Source organism: Pseudorasbora parva, chromosome 1 (genome assembly GCF_024679245.1).
Source record: "Pseudorasbora parva isolate DD20220531a chromosome 1, ASM2467924v1, whole genome shotgun sequence".
Classification (NCBI taxonomy): Eukaryota; Metazoa; Chordata; class Actinopteri; order Cypriniformes; family Gobionidae; genus Pseudorasbora; species Pseudorasbora parva.
In genome coordinates this window covers 55,669,912-55,683,832 of record NC_090172.1, presented here as the reverse complement: position 1 = coordinate 55,683,832, position 13,921 = coordinate 55,669,912, and the positions used below count along the sequence as shown (strand labels likewise).

Here is a 13,921-nt window from a genome sequence, read left to right as displayed (position 1 = left end):
TTCGGCGGAACCGCCAAACTCAAAGAGGGAACACCCGTATAAAAAAGTCTGTACGATAATGGATCATGACTACTCTTTGCCTGTACGTTTTGCCAGCTCAACAAAGCGCAAACGTACGGGTGAAAAAAAATGACCCGAGAAGATTTTGGGACAGTAGAAGAAGCAAGAGACGTGTAAACCTTGGAGAAGCCTTTGAAAGATGGCGAAATTTTCGTGACAAGCTCGGACTGCAGAGAGATATGCTGATCTCGCTTTCGTTTTAATAAACAGGTAATTTAAGTAACCATTCAGCTAACATAATAATCATATAATCATAACTAGGGCTGTAACGATACACCAAACCCACGATTCGGTTCGTATCACGATTTTTGACCCACGGTACGATACAAACCTCGATATGGGGGGGACAAAACAGTTTTATTCTGTACAGTATTCTGTAGCCTATTTTGCCGTCAATACCATATATCTGTATGGTCAATAGGCTACTGCCGACGTTTTCTTTGCGGTACCAATAGGCAATATACATTTAACATGAAGTATAGGGCCTCCTGTACATCAATACCAACAGAAGCGCCGCGTCAGACGCGCTTCTGGTGTGCAAAGAAAGAGAAAACGCCACGCAGCCGCCCCGCGGATGACACGCAACAGAAACGCCACGCTCACACCACGTTGCCAGCCGGTTGGGGAAGCTTCTTGAAACACTTACGGCAAATTGTGTGGGTCTTGTCAACTACACAATTGCCATCCTTTTTCTCCACCGGGTAGCTGAAATGTTGCCATACTGCTGACTTAAGAGTTGGACCTGGACAGGAAGGATAATTCTGGGAGTTGGAAGGGGTGTGTCGCGATTCTGCCTTCTCATATCGCGATACAGGTTCGTGGACCTGCGTATTGCGATTTCGATTTCATATCGCATATCGTTACAGCCCTAATCATAACATGCTGTATGTTTGCATATTGCATAGCGATCTTGACCACATTGAGACGCGTTTAGCTGAATACGTATACATTTTGTATTGCATCGGCTTTTCAAACAGGCAGATTCTGTGTTTTTGGAGACTGAAACTGAGACTTTTTAAAACTGATTCAAAAGTATATTTATATCCGTATATTTGGTGACACGATAATGTCATGTGTAAAACGCAGATGGACTAGCTATTATTGGTTTTATATGTAGCTGGAGAAGGTAACGTTAGCTTCATAAGGTAATATGCCACTATCTTGGTCAATTAATATAAGGTGACCGTCACTTTTATCATATGTTAATACTAGCTACATATAATATCGATTTAATAATGATCTACTTATTCATATATCTCTGAGTTCCAAAATAAATGTTTATTAGAATGATTGATGAACGTGGGGAGCGACACAGCGCGTGTTCCAATGAACAACGTATTGCTGGTGCTGGTTCTCTCAATTACTATGTTTTATGTTGGTAATGATAAACTAAATTGAAATGTATTTCCTTATTGAACAGTTGATACACAGAATGTTCGACAATCGCGGATGCCATGTCAACATATCTATAATTTGAGTAACTCAAATTATGATGCACGGTTAATATGTCAACATAGCCTACCAACTTATAGGTGTGTTGACATAGCGACCGCCCGCACAACATTCTGTCTCACACATTAGCTAACGCTACTGATAAGTTTGTTAAGTAACGGTAGCTCGCTGCTATTTCATTAGATTGACATTATATAAAGTGAAAAGCCGTAACTAAACTTAACTATAATAGAGATGTAATATAACAATTACCTTGTCAGTGAACATGTTTTCTGCTGGAGATGCCAGATTCGCTGGTTGACAATGACAACAACTCCCATGAGCTCACGCACTTTCCCGACGTCTTCTTCTTCTTCTTCTTTTGGAGTTTATGGCGGTTGGCAAACCAACTTAAATGGTGCATTCCCGCCACCTACTGGATAGGAGTGTGGAGCGCATAATGATTGGAAGTTTGAAACAAAAAAAAAAATAAAAAAAATAAAAAATAAAAAATTACAACAATATCCTACATTCTATTGATCAGTCTTGTTTGTTTTAAGAAAATAACTAACTCATGAAATATCCCAGACTTTTTTGATTCATTTCCTAACAGACCCTGCAGAGACAACTGATTAATACCAAGAGATCTTAAGGCTTGTTTTAACTTAAATCTTGCTCCTTCATATGCATCACACTCTATAAGTACATGCTCTACTGACTCTGTTTTACCTTTCCCGACGTCATCAAAGTACGTCTGTTGTTATTATTTTGAATGAGTGACCCCTAGTGGCCAAAAGTTGCATACTGCACGTTTAACCCTCTATGGTACGCAATATGATTTAACTTCTTAATCCGCACCGGATCGTGGGCGGGGCGTCTGACGCAAGTGGGCGTGTCTCTACTTATAATTACTTTTGTTTTATACAAACTGTTCAATCAACTATCACAAACTATGCATCATTTGAAAGCTAAAACACTCAAGATTCATGTTCTGAACTCGTTTTTGCAATAAATACACCAGAGAGGAAAGGGTTAAATTAAATGCTAAAGCAGTGGCTATTTAAACATTAGCATAATGAACGCGGTACTCATCTTTCATCTCCTGACGTTCAGATCAGATCGGACGAATCCACGAAACAACAGCATACATGTCTGTGTAAGAGTCCACTCTTCAAAATGCATCCCACTTTTAATCCAAAACAACGAAAAAATAAGGGGAAAAAACTAAAAATCCTCCGTTGTTTGCATAAGCGTTTTGTGTTAAGAGTAATCAATCATGTCCATTTTCAATGAAATAGCGATTGTAAGCCTTATTTTGACAATCTCCCCTGTACTGTGGACTGTTCCGGTCTTGTTAAACCCTCCCAGGTCTCTCTCCTTCAATCAAAAGCTGACTAGGACACATAAATAGAAAGGGAGCGCGTCACTGGGTGATGCATCTGTCAGTCAAACTCGCCGGTTGTTTTAGTTGGATAAGCCATTCAATGCCTAGCCAATGCATAGCCAGCATAGATTTGATTGATGGATGTAGTAACGAATCAAAAGACAATATTTTGCGTAGTTTCTGTAACAGACGTCGTAAGAAGCATTAGTGAATACCTCATGCTTACTTAGCTGTTACTTAGCGTCGTCTCCACAGTATTCATTCATCGTATCCAGCGCCTGCCAGTGTAAGCGCACACACTTACACACAACGCGCAGACTAAATAAGAGACTGTTTTTATCAACTAAATGAGTTTTTTTACACTTGTAAATTCTGTAAATAGTTGTTTTAGTTATCAGGGACTGCAAATGCATTATAATTAGCAGTTTATTGCAGATTTATTTGAATAAAAACTACTCTTTACTATTACACAAATGTTCTAATATAATTGGACTTTATTGAAAGGACGCCCAGTCTTTTTTGACATAAAAGCTTACAGAAGCTACATTTTTGAGAGAATCGTCCTCAAATTTTAATCAAAGCATGATCAGACATTCAGTTTTATATTTAGGTTATTTTCAGGGCATAAAAATTAAAATCTAATATTTTTTTCCATAAGGGAATAATAAAAAAATAAAAACGTGAGTCACTTACATGCATATTTCCCCTTGTTTTAATCTGTCCCTATACTATTTGAGTTATTATGACTTTTGGGTAACATAATTTAAAGTGTCTAGTTTAAAATAAGACCACATTTATGGATATAGACCATAGGGTTTAAGAGCTGCAGACATTTTTATTTGGAGTATGTCATTTTTTTATTTATTTCTCAGCACAGGGCGAGGGTTAAGAGGTTAAATGAGAAAAAAAATATTTGTGGTGTTTTTCCTGCTTAAAATAGGACACTTTAACAATAGCAATAAAAAAATTCATAATTTTTATTTTTATTTATTTTTTAAAAGTTTGTTGCCTCAAGGCAACATTGTACCACAACGGACAAATTTAAACTTTTTACGTTTTCATGTAGAAAAAAATGAATAAATGTATTGAAAAAATCAATTTCTTTAACCAGAGACCTGAACAAACACATTTATCCAGTTTATAATGTATTACAAATTTCATATTTAATAAAAAGCAACATTTCAAATTCAGGTGTTGCTCTCAGGCAACATTGTACCATCGTGGAACATGTATTACCAAACCATTACATCAAGCCATCACATCAAGTTATTACATCAAGTTATTATATCATATCATAACCATCTTCATCCTCATTTCCATCTTCGATCTCACCCTCACTCTCTCCCTACCGGATTGTCACTATGGCCTGATCTTCCTCATCACGACACCTCATCCTCATCCTCATCAGTGGTGTTTTATACCTTTTTTGAGTGCTATAGAAAATGTGCAGATCATAATAAATGCAGTTATAGTATGTGTATTACTATTTTTATACATGCATTACAATATTGTGCAAAAATGCAGATATATTTAGATAATTCTAACTCTTTTCCTTACAAATATGCTGTATTTGTATCCAACCTAGTGTGTCTGCTATGGCCTTACACGATTCCATTATGGTACAATGTTGCCTTGAGGCAACACACAGTTTTTTGTTATTTACTTTAAAACATTTGATGATATATAATGTAAAGTTCTTGAAAATACTTCTTTACTAACCAGTGAAGGTGACTCATATTTTTGTGGGTGATTATCTGGACAGGAAATTAGTGAAAAATGCCATTTTCATTGGAGAAAATATGGAGTCATGTGACCTGTGCACATGACTGAAACAGGACACAAAATGGACCCCTGTGGGTCATGTGACCCATTTTTTTACACTTTCATTGGTTAGTTTTTGAGTTCTTCTTCCCAGGGATAGGTTTGAACAATACATTGGTGTTTCATTTGATTAAGAATAATCTAAAATAGACTATGTTGCCTGGAGGCAACACCGTACCATAGAGGGTTAAGTCGTTTTTATCAGGCATTTTGGGAGTTACAACAAATGAATAAAAAAATAAATGAAATTTATTTACCCTATAAAATATTATATATTATTATGAACATGTTGCCAAGTGCCAACTATTACTCCCATTAATACACTTATTTTTTCCTTACATGTTGCTCCAGGAACACATTAATATGCAAATTAGAGACCCTTGTGAAACACGTGTATGGCCATTTTACCCACATATTGCATAAAGTAAAATGGTATATCAGTTATATCTTTCGTAACATTGATTGGTGAAACATTTTTTTTTTTTTTTTTTTTTAAAGAAATTAATCTTGGTGTCCACATATGAGGACATAGCATATTATAAATAAAATAGAATTTTTCAAAATGTTTTTTTCCCCCATATGTTTCTTATGCTCTAAACAATGTAATGACATGAACATTTTTTAAATAAATAAAAACTTTTCCCCTGGGTGTTAAAGCACTCTCTTCATCTCTTCTCTGATGTTAACTGGCGTGAGGGGCGGGGCAAAAGTATTACTCACATAAGATCCACCAAAAGCAAACCATAACAATCTAATGATCCAATAAATTTGTAATCTTTGTCCATTTCACTTGAATATATGTCACAACAGTGAAGAAAAGACTATCAGTTTTATGCTGACATTAACCAATGATATTGAAAAACAATCTTATATTTTCAGTAAAGTAATGAATCTTATTGTGTGGGGGGCAGTGGCTCAGTGGTTCATGTAGGTTGTCTACAAACCAGAAGGTTGGTGGTTCAATCCCCGGTTCCACCTGACCAAGTGTCAAAGTGTCCATGAGCAAGACACCTAACCCCAGCTGCTCCCGACGAGCTGGATGGCGCGTTACATGGCTGACATCGCCGTCGGTGTATGAATGGGTGAATGTGAGGCAAAATGTAAAGCGCTTTGGATAAAAGCGCTATATAAATGCAGTCCATTTACCATATAATACAAGGATATTTTAAGTTGACATTTATGAAATAATTCAGAAATAATCGTTTGTTATGCACTGAATCGTTCAGTATAGGTGTCCAAAGCATTCTATTGTTTTCGATGCCTGGTTTTTCTTTGGGGACTGAATTTATTTCTTTGCTCACACAGGAAAGGTAAAGCTCTACCGGAGGGTGTGAATGTGGACGGCGGGACTCTGCGCTTTTCTATGCCCCTCCGCCTGACAGATCAAGGAGATTACGTCTGCACCACCACCAATGTGGTGGGATCTGGAAAAGCTGAGATTTCAATAAGTATAGCAGGTGTGTTTCCCCGTGAAAAACCTTCACTCACGTTGAAGTGCAGTGCACAGTGCTGTCATCTAGTGAAAATATTATGCAACTGCGTGTCTCCTACCCTATACAATTAAATGAATATTTCATCCAAAAATCTATATACTGTCATAATTTACTCAGCCTCATGTCATTCCCAACATGTATGTATGTTAGTTTATGTTTTTTTTCATCCATGGAATGCTAAAGCTGGGCTTTTCCAAATAAAGAAGTCTATATGTTGCATGCAATAAATTGAATACAATAGTAATTTAATATACTGTACAACAAATAAGTCGATTTTTTTTTTGCATGTTTCTTTCAGATACGATTATGCCAGTGAACTACATGATGATTATTATTATTGCCGGTGTTGCTGCAGCGGTTGTTCTCACTCTTATCGTAATAATCATTTCGGTAAACCGCCACTATAAACGCAAGAATCAACAACTGGCAATGGAGCTGAATGCAAAAAAGTAAGAAGTTTCGTCTTTCTTTGTGAACGCTGAATAATTTGCATGACTGATCTGATTATGAGAGTTCCTGTGCTTCAATCTGTCTGTCTCGCTGTCTTTATAAGAGAGGAAATCAGCACTCTGTCAAGACAAGCCTCGTTCAGGAGAGTGAACTCAAGCAGTACAGCACGATACTCGGTGAGAAATCCATACACACACTTTTTTTAAAACATGTCTATTGATGATTTGGTTTGGGATATTTGTGAAGGCAAGCTGTTTTTCAGCATCATTACTCCAGTCTTTAGAGTCACATGATCCTTCAGAAATCATTCTAATATGATGATTTAATGCTCAAAAATCATACTAAATACACACACACACACACACACACACACGCACACACACACAGATATGTATATATACTGGCCCCAAATGGTACAGTAGTGAACAATATGTACAGCCTATGTATGTGTATTAAGTCATGACATCTGAAGTGAATAACACTGATTATCTCTTCCTCACGGCACCTTTTAGTGGGTGGGATATATTAGGCAGCAAGTGAACATTTTGTCCTCAAAGTTGACGTGTTAGAAGCAGGAAGTGTAAGGATTTGTGTAATTTGTCAAAGGCCAAATTGTGATGGCTAGACGACTGGGTCAGAGCATCTCCTAAACTGCAGCTCTTGTGGGGTGTTCCTGGTCTGCAGTGGTCAGTATCTATCAAAAGTGGTCCAAGGAAGGAACAGTGGAGAACCGGCGACAGGGTCATGGGCGGCCAAGGCTCATTGATGCACATGCGGAGTGAAGTGGACCGTGTGGTCCGATCAAACAGACGAGCTACTGTAGCTCAAATTACTCAAGAAGTTAATGCTGGTTCTGATATAAAGGTGTCAGAATACACAGTACATCGCAGTTTGATGCGTATGGGGCTGCATAGCTACAGATCAGTCAGGGTGCCCATGCTGACCGCTGTCCACTGCCGAAAGTGCCAACAGTGGGTACATGAGCAACAGAACATGACCATGGAGAAATGGAAGAAGGTGGCCTGGTCTGATGAATCATGTTTTCTTGTACTTCACGTGTATAGCAGGGTGCATGTGCGTCGCTTACCTGGGGAACACATGGCACCAGGATGCATTATGGGAAGGCAGTGTGATGCTTCGAAATATACACTACCTAAGCATTGTTGCAGACCATGTACAGCCTTTCATGGAAACGGTGTTCCCTGGTGGCTGTGGTCTCTTTCAGCGGGATAATGCGCCACAAAGAAAAAATTATTCAGGAATGGTTTGAGGAGCACAACGAGCTTGAGGTGTTGACTTGGCAGGCCTCCAATTGTGTTTTTTTGTGCATCTGGCTTGAGTATCTAATTACCTTTTTGGGTATGCATATAAATAAACAAGGATGTATATTATATAGGATTGTATGTAGGATGTAAAGTTGTATATCATATCACCATCTCTCTAATTTTGCTCTCTCTGTCTTCTTTTAAAAGGAGGACAGTCATCCTTTAAAAGTTGAAGGGACGCTACGCACAAGTCTCTCCTCACTGGTTCGTCTCTCTTTTAATGTTTTTAAAAATGCTCTTATCCATTTACCAGTCACACTCTGCAGTTGTTTTTCCTCTCATAAAACACTTAGAAACCCTAAACGTTTCCTTTCACAGGATCGTCCTCGCTCCAGGGATAGTCGTTCCACGCTGGGAGGGGTGGACTCACTCGGCCGACCTGCAATTTTTAACACATCTAGAAGAGGTCGAGACAAACTGATGGAGAGATCTGATAGAGAATCCACTCGAATGATGATGATGGAGTCTTATGAAGAGGACAGTAACATGTCACAGGTATGAGATACATGTGGTTGACCATAGCGGACTTTGCTTAATTTCACCTTGAAACGGGCCTTGTAACAGAAGGGTCCTCCGCTTGAGCTCGAAAAAGAGCACGCTGCACACACACACCAAATAAACATGCAAAAAAATTACTTAATGCTGTGTACTATTGTATTCAAATTATTGCATGCATCATATATCATGGGGACTGCAGATGGAAACTAGCATTAGCTAATTCTGGTACAAAACATCTTTTCGTAAGATTAATGTATTTTGTACATTGTCCCTGATAAATAAACTAATTAAATTAAATTAAATAGTTCTATTAACATGTCTAGTCTGTCAAAGAAACCTAAATAATTATCAGGTTTTCCACAAAAATATTAAGCAGCACAACTGTTTCTTACATAATAATAATAATAATAATAATAAATGTTTATTGCAGCAAATCAGCATATTATAATGATTTTCTGAAGGATCATGTGACACTTAGGACTGGAGTAATGATGCTGAAAATACAGCTTTGCATCACGGGAATAAATTTCATTCTAAAATATATTCAAATAGAAAACTTGTAATAATAATTCACAGTATTATTGTATTTCTTATCAAATACATGCAGAATGTGCTGGGCGTAAGAGATTTCTTTCAACCCCACATGGAGGAGCTTGACTGGGGGTTCAAAATTTAATCCATATTAAACCCTACAAGTTAAGAATGGGATGTCATTAAAGTTAATGTGCATGTACAGGCAGGCATCCAAAAACTTTTGCAATATAGTGTAGGCTATATTACACTCTTTATAGTGTTTTACCCTTAATTCCATACAAATACTCATAAAAAAGCGTGTCTGTCACTTTAAATACTCGAGTTTGAGTACTGCAGGATGGATTCTGATTGGCTGTCAATGTTTTTATCATTTATCATCATGGAAAAAATTATTCTGAAAGTGATAACAAAGATATAGTTTCTTTGTGCTGTTATTGTTATAGCTGTGGTGTGAACTGCTATTCTTTAATATAGAGAATGATTTAAAGAACTTTATCTTTATTGTTATCATTATAGATATCATCCTTAGTGTGAACGGTCCCTTAATAATAATAATAAATTACATATGATCTGAAAAACCTAGCACTTAATACTTAAGTATCTCTGAATTGTTTAGCAATGCTAACATAGTTAACGTATGCTTTATCAAATAAATGTGCACGTGAAATTGCACCTAATCACTATTTAAAATTTTCCTACACAGGAAACCCAGCTTCTCCCTCCTCTCCACCCCTCTTCTTATTCAATGGAACAGCCCAATGAAATAATCCGATCTCGGAACGGCAATGCCATTCTCCCAGCAGAGGGGACGCCGCGATCCGGAGGAAGTAGCAGAGCGGGCAGCAGAGGTCATCACTCACCTTTAGTGTCCATGTACCCGACTCTCACAGACGAAGAGGAAGAAGATTCTGTTAGCCCTGCGGATTCAGGAGTCCACAGAGGTTTAACGGAGCACGATGGCTTTGAAAATGGCAGCAGCGAGACGGCGAGTTCACAGATATCTGAGGCGCTATCCAACCATTTTGAACGCGCCAATGGCACTCTACGGCCCAAGTCGAAACCAAACAACATCCTGCTCCCGGCCAACGCAAAACTTTTCCTCACACCGCATAGCCCAACTATCCACAAAGCTCAGATCGTTTAGTGTTTGTTTGCAAGCGTCTTGCATTTAGAAGAGTCTTGAATTCATCGCCATTTAAACTCAGTAGACATTACAGGAGAAGGATGTGCTCTTTTGTAAATTCACTCCAAGGGTTGTGTCTTGACTATAACAAACTCTAAAAAGGAACTATTACATGAACTTTTATATGAGTACATTCCCATAGTGGCAATAACATGAACCGAACTATCAGGCCACCATCTAACCAAACTCAAACCTGAAAAACAATACCAGCATTACTCAAATAGTTGCATAAACCAGCATGTATTCTGGAACTGGGACGATTGAGCATTATGGGGCCCGATATGTGTTTCAGATACAGATTAACTGGAGACCACCGGAGTTGAGCTCCTCTGTGTGACCAGGGAATGGAATTAAGATCTCTTTATTATTATTATTGCAACATGAGGCTTCACTTGAATTTCTGTTGAGGGAGAACATACTACACAAACTGCCTTCTGGTCGGTTAATCCTTCACTGTGACTTTGACCATAATGTCTGTAATCCAAAAAGATGTCAAATGGTGTTTTGAAATATTTTTTTTATGTGTCTATTGTGTATGTTGACTGGAAACTTCCCAGTGCATGAATAGTATTATGAAGTATTGCATTACCATATTTTGAGAATGACTCCTGCGTGTTCACAAAATGTCATTGTCATTGCAGGAGTGACATTGTCTTTGTTTACAACACGTATACTTCATTCTGTACTAAAGCTTTAAATGCATTTAGTTTTAATTACCGCAAGCTCCTGAGATACTCTTGTGACCTTTCTATATCACAAAATATAAAGCCTTTAATGGGTCTTGATGGTGAGTAACTTTGGTGTATTCAGTTCACTACATTGTTTGGGGGTGGCGTTAATGATGAGTTATTAAATCATCCCTAATTATACTGCATGTATCCATGTTAGATTAATTTCAGAAAAAACAGTGTTGAATCAGAACATCATTGTTTGATACTTTCAGCCTAAATCAGAGCCGTGGTGATTCACCAAGAAAAATGGACCATTAACCATAAGTTCCACCAAAATATTACAATAAAACTGAGATAAGCTAATACCATTTTTTAAAAATGAGAAAGAATTGAACCTTATTAATTTAAGCATTGGTCAATACTGAAGCCACATTTTCAAAAACTGTTTATATGCGGACCAAACTGTGAATCATTTGTAATTGCTTTCAAACAAAATGCACATTTTCCAAAATCCATGAACGCTTTTGTCAAAATGCCACATATTTGCAGTACATTTTACAAATGCTAACATACTGCTTTTAAAACTGATAAAAGGAAATTTTAATCAAAATGATGGCAAACTTTGTGGATTTCTAATTATACTGAAATATAAATTCTTAGCAGAATATTTACAATTCAATAATTAATACAAACAAAATTAATTGAAATTTTAGCTGAACGCATACCCAGATATCCGTTTTGCCCTAGTCTCTATTACAGTAATAGCCTATTATCATTTTTTCCCCCCAGTCATCTTTTGATAAATCAAGATGGCTTCAGAATGATTTTGCTTGGAAACTGGATCAAGGAAACACTTGTGGACAGAAGAGCGGCAGAAAGAGGGAGGACTAGAACCCTCATAGTTCCATCCATCCACATCCATTATTTTCTAAAGCACCACATAGGGTCATGGGAAGGCAGGAGAACACCCTGGACAGATGGCCGGTCCCACACACACACAAACACACACATTATTCTCACTCACAAAGACAAAAGTACAGTCTCCAATTCATCTTTATGTCTTTGGATTGTAGGGTAAACTGATTTATGTGAACAGTATTGTGTTGGCCTGAGTAGGCTAATGGAGCCAAGATGTTGGTAATGAAGAGTAGCCTACTGAGTTTTGGAAAAGTGGATTGAGTAGCTATTAACTGATGCTTGTTAGTGATTGAAAAAATACTGTAACAATAACAATAGTATTAAGTAAATGCAGGGCTGAGAACGTTTGAGTTAAAAAAAAAAAAATGTGAGTGAGAGTGAGCAGCCCGAGCATGTTATTTTCTATCACAATGGTTGCACATTAGTACAGGAACTTTGACTTTTATTTTGGATTTAAACCTGACTTTCAGTCACATGGTATTAAAAATTCGCCCCTGTCTTTCTCCATGGCGCTGCATTGCAATTAAATGTCCTTCATATTTACCAAAAGGGCCTCTACACGTGGAAGAAGAGAGAAGAAATAGACTCGGAAATTATTTATTTTAAATAATTTTGCCTGCAGTTTCCCTAACAAAAAGTATCGTTTATCAAGTGGAGAATATTCAGCAGACAAACAATGATTAACCCTATTTTAGTACGTAGTTCATTGGGTTATTAATAATGAAAATTTAAATGGTCACAAAGCGCTCAGAACGGGACTTTTATTTATTCAAAAAGGCGTATCGCCGTCCATTTTGTTGACTGCTCACCATGGCGAGCTTCACACATCGCTGCTTTTAATTCTAGGCACATTCGCTAAGGAATTTACCACCCATCATCTTTTCTCCTTCAGCAGTGTCGAAGCTCTTCCCGATTTATTTGAACTTCCCGAACTGTACAGTTTTCTTTTCAGCATTGTATATCTTTTGAAAACACACAATTGTGCATTTATTTCCCCGATAATATGGATTAATTTGTCGATGCCTGCTAAAATTGAACTGGACATCTCTGTTCCACCTGACCATGCAGAATATCCCGGAGATAACAACACACTCAAAGGATTAGTGTAGTTTATAAAGATCACGGTATTTATATAGATCAGATTTTTCTTCCCGGAATCGCGTTATTTATTTTAGCAGGTTCTTCCAAGGAAAGGGAACAGTGAAGAAAATAAAGAAGAAGGAAAACCCCAAACAGAGGTAACGTTACCAACGAATGTAACCAGTTCATATGACAGTATTTTTGCGGGCACATTTTAAAATGTGTCTGGGTCTTGTTGGTCACACACACACGACAGTGTGTATATATATATATATATATATATATATATATATATATATATATATATATATATATATATATATATATATATATATATATATATATATATATATATATATATATAGGCTATATATATATATATATATATATATATATATATAGGCTATATATATATATATATATATAGGCTATATATATATATATATATAGGCTATATATATATACATATATATATATATATATATATATATGAAATATGATATAAATATATGATATAAAATCATATTGTGAAATATTATTACAATTTAATAATATTTTTCTATACTTTAAAATATTGCTTATTCCTGTGATCAAAGCTGAATTTTCAGCAACATTACAGCCATGTGTCACATGATCCTTCAAAAAATTATTCTAGTATGACGATTAATTATTAATGTTGGAAACAGTTGTGCTGCTTAATATTTTTTGTAACCTGTGATACTTTTTTTCAGGATTATCCGATGAATAAAAAACTTAATTTATTTAAAATAGAAATCGTTTGTAACAATATACACTCGTACAGTTCAAAAGTTGGGGGTCTGCTATTTTTTTTCTTTCTTTTTTTTTTGTAAAGAAATTAATATTTTTATTCAGCAAGGATGTGTTCAATTGATAAAACGTGATAGTAAAGATTTATGTTTTTAGAAAAGATTTCTACTTTGAATAAATGCTGTTCTTTTAAATATTTTATTCATTAATGAATCTTGAAAAAAGCAGCACAGATTTTTAAAAAAAGAAAAAAAGAACAGGCACAACTTTTTCCAACATTGATAATAAATAATAATATCAAATCA

General features: G+C 36.5%; 1 protein-coding gene across 2 annotated transcripts in view; it reads left to right on the top strand.

The window, feature by feature from the left end:
- The window catches only part of LOC137078182 (nectin-4-like), a 38,758-nt gene extending 27,645 nt beyond the window's left edge, over nucleotides 1-11,113 (top strand). Inside the window, exons 6-11 of one of the 2 annotated variants that reach the window (XM_067445303.1) lie at nucleotides 6,002-6,153; nucleotides 6,488-6,638; nucleotides 6,743-6,815; nucleotides 8,112-8,168; nucleotides 8,283-8,459; nucleotides 9,700-11,113. In XM_067445303.1, coding sequence (XP_067301404.1) covers nucleotides 6,002-6,153; nucleotides 6,488-6,638; nucleotides 6,743-6,815; nucleotides 8,112-8,168; nucleotides 8,283-8,459; nucleotides 9,700-10,140 — 1,051 coding nt within the window. In that variant the 3' untranslated portion in view covers nucleotides 10,141-11,113. The remainder of the gene's footprint in view (nucleotides 1-6,001; nucleotides 6,154-6,487; nucleotides 6,639-6,742; nucleotides 6,816-8,111; nucleotides 8,169-8,282; nucleotides 8,460-9,699) is intronic. The other variant, XM_067445298.1, reaches the window with a different exon arrangement.
- Nucleotides 11,114-13,921: the final 2,808 nt, after the last annotated feature.